The sequence below is a fragment of the Colobus angolensis genome, unplaced genomic scaffold (genome assembly GCF_000951035.1).
Source record: "Colobus angolensis palliatus isolate OR3802 unplaced genomic scaffold, Cang.pa_1.0 Scaffold200, whole genome shotgun sequence".
Classification (NCBI taxonomy): domain Eukaryota; kingdom Metazoa; phylum Chordata; class Mammalia; order Primates; family Cercopithecidae; genus Colobus; species Colobus angolensis.
Window position 1 is genome coordinate 2148095 of NW_012115156.1, and position 6760 is coordinate 2154854.

Sequence of the window (6760 nt, forward strand, 5' to 3'; positions counted from 1 at the left end):
CCCCTGGCCTCCTAGGACTGCAGTCACCAGGCTGTCAAAGCCTCCATACTCCACCGAGTTCCGGAGAAGGATCTCAAAGCTGGGAGAGGATCAAACTGACATGATAAGCTGCTTTTTGCCAACTCCCCAAATACATTATTTCAACAACAACAACAAGGAAAAACAAGAAGGAGGCTGTCTCCTTAAGTTGTGGTTCTACCTCCTCCACTTTAGCCAGCTGCACAATCCGATTTATCCTAATGCTGACAGATTGCCCACTTCAAAGTAGTGGTGGTGTGGGTGGGGCTGAAGAAGTTGAGAAACTATCTATACCACTCAAAGGCCTTTCTTCCCTTAGGAGTAGAGAATTGAACTGTGAAAAAGAAGCCCGAGATCCCCCAGCGAAATGGTGTTGCAGCCCCGTTGAAGGAGTCAACTTGCAGGCTGTTAAAGACCTCAAGTCATTAGCATCAGCTGCTGCACTAAAGGGGCAAGTCAGCGCCTCTAAGTGGCTTAGCGCACAAACGAGGCTCCCGAGACGGCCTTGGCAACTCCATCCCCTCCTCCACCACCGGCTGGATGCGAAAAGCTTTCCAGAGCCCATCTTGGTAATCATTTTTATTTTGAATCACCCTTGCCTTGCAACCCCAAGACCTCAGAGTGCCAACAGCACCCATTATAGGACTCCCTCTGGGGCTGTGCAGATTCTGCACGAAGCAGAGGGCAAAAAAAAAAAAACAAAAAAAAAAAAAAAAAAAAACCCAGGAACTGTTTGAGTTCACTAACCTGCGCTCTTCCCACCAACCTCCGGCACCCCACCTCCGCCCACGTACCCGTGTCCTGGGACTAGGAGGTACCGTTATGTCCCCTTCCGAGGTCTGGTAACATTCTCACTCCAACCTCATCTCCCGAGCCATGGGAAGGCTGAGCCAAGTTCTCACCAAAGCGCATCCTTTCTGAATTTTGCAGGGGGAAGCTTGGTAGTGTTGGCGCTCCTGAAGAGAGACGACGCCCGTTTATCAACCCCAGGCAACTAGCGGCGCAAATCAGCGGTGGCTCCAGGGCTAGAGAATCCCTGGGGCTAACCGCACCTCTCTCCCTTTCACGGAACGTGGACTCCGGGGAAATACGCTCGGGGTCCGCACGCGCTGGGTGTCCAGCTGTCTGTCATAGCTTCTCCAAGTGCCTAGTGAAACGGGGAAAGGCCCTCTCCAATCCTTTTGGTACCTTCCTTTCCAATCCTGAAACGATTTTCCCCTCCTAGCCGTCCCAGAGGGCCCGAGCTTTAGGAAGAGGCGGGCCGGGACGCTCTCTGAGAGGCGTTGCCACCCGGGGTAGGCGCTCATGATCTGCGGGGCGCGGGCAGGCCGGGGGAAAAAGCTGCGAGGCAGGCGGCGCCGGAGGGAGCTCCTGGCCCAGCAAAGAGTTAAAGGGAGGGGACGTGGGCTGTCACGCGTCATTGGGCAGATTATGTGCAGCAAACAAAAAGTGTGTGTCTGCGTGCCAGTCAGTCACTGCATCGGGTCCATCTGTACAACTCTCTCCGTTTCTCCGTCTCCCTCTCTCTCTCTCTCCCTCCCTCCCTCCACCCCCCAATCTTTTTCTCCCCATCTCTCCATCTCTCTCTTATCTCTTTAGGAAAAGCCTAAAAGACAGCAACACCAACACCTCTTGACATGGAAGTACACTGATACAATAGGCAAAAAGAAACACTCGATTGCGTCTTCCGGGTTCCAGGTGGCCTTATTTGGTAGAGTCTATACTGACCTTATTCCTGGTAAGTCTATTTGCATTGATGTGGGAGGGGGATGGGAGGAAGGCAGTTTGGTGGAAAGAGTAGAAAATTTTGTCTTCCGTCTCCTTATTATCCAGAAGAGAGAGAAAAATAATTCTTGAGGGGCTCTCTACTGCCAGTAATACTGTACAATAGGAGGAGCGGGTGGGGAGCACTTTGCCGGAGAAGCCGGGGACTGGGGAGCGCGCGGCCGCCAGACAATGCCTGCCTAGAGGGACCGGCTAGCGGCGGGCAGCAGCGACCGGCTTTCAGAAAGCCCCACCGGCTCTGGGGTATATTCCCAGGGCAGGCGGATAAGAACCTGGGCCCAGAGCGGGACACGGAGCTGTGAAACGTTGGGTGGCAAAGGCGACCGCACGCGGGCGGGCGCTCCTAGGCTCTTGCCCAGCGGTTATTGTGATGGGCTTGAGGCTCGTGGCGGCTGGCGCGGCGACTCCGACCGCTATTAGCGCGGCGGAGTGAGGACCTTTTCACCGTATTGTTAGGTAGAAATGCATTTTAATGACTGTGCCCCTGCTGTTGCCCGAAGTGACGGGGGCGACCTCCCAGCACAATGAAATGCTTGTGTGAAAGAGATTTTTAAAAGGAAGAGAGAAATTGGGGCATAAAACGCTGAATTGAAGGAAACTGAAAAGAGGAGAATAGGATTCCGTTGAAAATGAGATGAGGGGTTATGGCTTTTTTAAAATGTATTTTAATTTGAAATGAAAAATCAGGATGTCTACCTTGTATGGGGTAGAAATGTCCAGGGATAGATGATGTAGAATAATAAAGTTTCTTCTTTATGGATATCTTCCCTTATTTCTGCTGTCTGGTAGATACAGCCCAACACTTGACATTTGGGGGATGCAAGAGGATGAATGGAAAACGAGACGAACCAAAGTTTTAGACTATGTTAGCTGGAATGGGGGGAGAAAAGCACACCTTGTAGTCACACGTGTAAGGTTAATTGGTTAATATAAATTAAAATAAAAACAGACGTCGCTGATATTATTCCATAATGAACAGCTTTGCAGGAAAAGAATTAGATCTACTCTTTCGTGTTACTTTAATTATACAAAACAGACATAAATAATTGCCAACGGTGACATTATCAGGGAACAACAAACTTGGAGGAATCTTTTGATTAGTTTGAAATACTAAGCAATGCAGCTAGTTCAAAGCTAGTTAAAAAATTTAAACACCTTTTTTTTGTTTTTTTGTTTTTTTTTAAATAATAAGTCTTGTATGGGGTGTCCAGAGGAAAGAAAATGTCCCTTTATGACAGCTTAATAGAGAACCCTCCATTGGGGCATTACTTTCTGAATTGCTGTGGATTAAACAGCTGGAGAGCCCACTGAGGAGTGCTCAAGGAGGGCTGCCCCCTCTTGCCCAAAAAGGGTCATATGGGGTAGGGGGAGTGAAAATTTACCAGTCGTTACACACAGTATTTCAGACTGGGGACATTTTAGGCCTGTCCTGTACCTGCTCACTTCATGAGCCACATGTGACTCAATCCACCCCCTTGTATAACAAGGTAACCGGGATTCACTCTCATCCATAAATAAGCATGTCCAGAAAAAAAATTACCTCTGCTTGCTGCTTTTAATTAAAGCCTCAGAGGAACAGTGTTGGATTATGGTAATGAGCAGACATACGTCCCTTCTTGTAGGCTGCAGAGAAAGGTTAGCTGACACAGAATTAGTGGCCCTGACACTCCACTTGAAATCCATTCGCCATGCTCCGCTGTCTCTGCCTGCTCACTAACGCTGCTCCCCTCTTTGGAAGAAAAGGAAAAAATCAGCTCCCGGGCACCCAGTTCAATACAGAGGCAGAGGCACTTTTCCCCAAGGGTTAGAAGTTTCTTTCAGTAAGGGAAGTCTATAGGCTGGTTAAAATATGTGTGTGTGTGTGTGTGCATAATATATAAATATATATATAATATATATAAATGCAATATACATATAATATATGTATTCTGCCTTGAACTTCATCTCCAAAATCTACCCAATCCAACATCAAGGTAATGCAAAAATGATCTAGTCTTTCCCAGCCCTTTCTTTTCTTTCTTCCAAGCAGTCAGCTCCAGATTTCCCACTATTCTAATTATTTTAACAAGTATCTCTTAGTTTTCATCTTTAAAATATGCCATGTGTATCTCCTATAATTTTGAAATAAGAGCTATGCAAAAATCAGGCAGGTGCAAGGAAAATCTGCCTAGTATTTGAACAGTTCTACCTGGGTTAATGGCAGTAAAAGCAGTATTGTAACTCACTTTCTTTTGCTGTGTGTCTATCTCCAGTGATGGAGGATACAGGCATCCAGCGAGGCATCTGGGATGGAGATGCCAAGGCTGTCCAACAATGTCTGACAGATATTTTTACCAGCGTTTACACCACCTGCGACATCCCTGAGAATGCTATATTTGGTCCCTGTGTCCTGAGCCATACTTCCCTATATGACAGCATCGCTTTCATAGCTCTCAAGTCTACTGACAAGAGAACAGTACCTTATATCTTTCGGGTAAGTCTCCACTGGAGCTGTGTAGGTGTATGAGGGCATTAATGTCCTGTTGGAAATGGACTAAAAATAATTCTAATGACAAGTGGAGATAGGTTTTGCCTGTGGAAAATGCAATAAAGCAAGCAATCAATTTTACACATCAAAAATTAGAAAAGGAAAATTAAACTCAAATTATTGTCAACTGATTTTTTGGAATAAATGACAAAAATTGATTTGGAATGTTAGAAATATCTAAATCAGTGCTTCAGTTCTGGTTTATCCTGGTGATGAACATGACTTCCTAAACTCTGGGAGATTTCACTGGGGCGGAGGCTATTTGCATACTAACTAGTTTCTGCAAGTTCTTTGACAAGTATTGGGTACATTTGCCTTCCATTTGAGGAGGCTTCTTCATCCCCTAAATATTAGTTTCTTTGGTAATATTAGCTAGTGCCCAGAGTTTGTATTTAAGTAAAAATGTTAATGGTTTTGATAGTAAAGCATCATTAAATCCATATGTCTGAATTGGAAGATAAAAGGCCTCTCATTTCCTATTCTTCTTTACAAAGAAAAGCTATTAATTGTTCGAGCCAGGATTTGGAACATGATTGCCATAGCGTAATTTCTAAGATTTAAGCTTGCTTTATTTCTGAAACAAACAAAATTCTCCATACCTTTGTAATGTGGGATAACTTAGAAGTAAACTCTCAAGAGGTTAACACTAAATTCTAAGAAGAAATATCCTCAATTAGTATTCAACCAATATATAAAAACGGTGACTTAAATAATCTATATGATTGATGCAGTGTTTCAAAGGATGGTTATCTTGCCTACTGGTTACAAACATGAGGACAGGTCCCAGCTTGGGCCAAATTTTTGGAAGCGTGGTCTCAGATAATTTTTGGAAAAGAGTAACATAGAAGAAATGGTCTTGATTCTTCTGATTTCATTCTCTCATGAGGGTCCCTCTCCCCTCTCCTTCTTGTCTGTTTTCATCTATTTCAAACCGCAGGTAGACACCTCAGCAGCAAATGGTTCCTCAGAAGGTCTCATGTGGCTGCGGTTGGTCCAATCGGCCAGAGATAAGGAAGAGCAGAACCTTGAAGCCTATATAAAAAACGGACAGCTGTTTTACCGCTCTCTTCGCAGGATTGCCAAAGACGAGGAGTTACTAGTTTGGTACGGGAAAGAACTGACTGAGTTACTCTTGCTCTGCCCCTCTAGATCCCACAACAAAATGAATGGTAGGTTGGCTCGCGACCGGCGTGTGGGCCCTTAACTAGCGGGGGAGAGACGCAGGGAGCGGCAGGGGCTCACCCGGCGCGTTGGCGCGCCTTTCTTCCCTTTGCGTGTCTCATAGGAAGATTCTGAGATATAGTTCGGAATGAAGGTAAACAGATAGGTGAAGATAAAGCAAGGAAACTTGACTTGTTTGCTGTATTCCCCCCAGATCAGGAGGGAAAGTTAGATCAGGTTGGTCATTCTTTTCTCAGGCACTCAGGCCCTGAGAAATGAAGGTGGATTTGTCAAGGGGATGGTGGCAAACTGGCTTGGGGGCGATGCTGAGTAATCATGTGGTGTGTGTGCGTGTGTGTGTGTGTGCGCGCGCGCGTGCGTGTGTGTGTGGTGTTTGCTCACTAAGCAGGGTCGTCCCCTTACACATGCGTGGAATGCAGCCAACGTTTCCAGTTTGAGTTCCCCTATGTGGCGCATCTGCGTTTCCGCTGCCCCAAGAGACTTCACAGCGCTGATATAAGTCCCCAAGACGAGCAAGGCGGCGGCGTGGGCACCAAGGACCACGGGGGCGGCGGCGGCGGTGGTGGCAAAGACCAGCAGCAGCAGCAGGAGGCACCTTTAGGCCCGGGTCCCAAGTTTTGCAAAGCCGGTCCCCTCCACCACTACCCAGCCCCCTCCCCCGAAAGCAGCAACCCACCCTCTGCCGCCGGCGGCAGCAGCGCAAAACCATCCACAGACTTCCACAACCTGGCCAGGGAGCTGGAAAACTCCCGGGGAGGCAGCAGCTGCTCCCCAGCACAAAGCCTCAGCACTGGCAGCGGCAGCGGCGGCGGCGGCCACCAGGAGGCGGAGCTGAGTCCCGACGGCATCGCTACGGGCGGCGGCAAAGGAAAGAGGAAATTCCCGGAGGAGGCGGCGGAGGGCGGCGGTGGCGCGGGTCTGGTAGGCAGCCGGGGCCGCTTCGCAGAGCGGCCCCTCCCGGCCTCCAAGGAGGATCTGGTGTGCACACCGCAGCAGTACCGAGCCTCGGGCAGCTACTTCAGCCTGGAAGAGAACGGCCGCCTCTTCGCGCCGCCCAGTCCCGAGACGGGCGAGGCGAAGCGCAGCGCCTTCGTGGAGGTGAAGAAGGCGACCCGCGCGGCCGGCCTGCAGGAGGAGGGGACCGCCGACGGCGACTTCAGCCTGGAAGAGAACGGCCGCCTCTTCGCGCCGCCCAGTCCCGAGACGGGCGAGGCGAAGCGCAGCGCCTTCGTGGAGGTGAAGAAGGCG

General features: G+C 48.8%; 1 protein-coding gene across 1 annotated transcript in view; it reads left to right on the forward strand.

Moving 5' to 3' along the window:
• Nucleotides 1-1488: 1488 nt before the first annotated feature.
• LOC105511623 (PR domain zinc finger protein 8) overlaps nucleotides 1489-6760 on the forward strand; it is a 6762-nt gene continuing 1490 nt past the window's right edge. The window contains exons 1-4 of the mRNA XM_011941796.1: nucleotides 1489-1756; nucleotides 4056-4276; nucleotides 5268-5499; nucleotides 5901-6748. Coding sequence (XP_011797186.1) covers nucleotides 4058-4276; nucleotides 5268-5499; nucleotides 5901-6748 — 1299 coding nt within the window. The 5' untranslated portion in view covers nucleotides 1489-1756; nucleotides 4056-4057. The remainder of the gene's footprint in view (nucleotides 1757-4055; nucleotides 4277-5267; nucleotides 5500-5900; nucleotides 6749-6760) is intronic.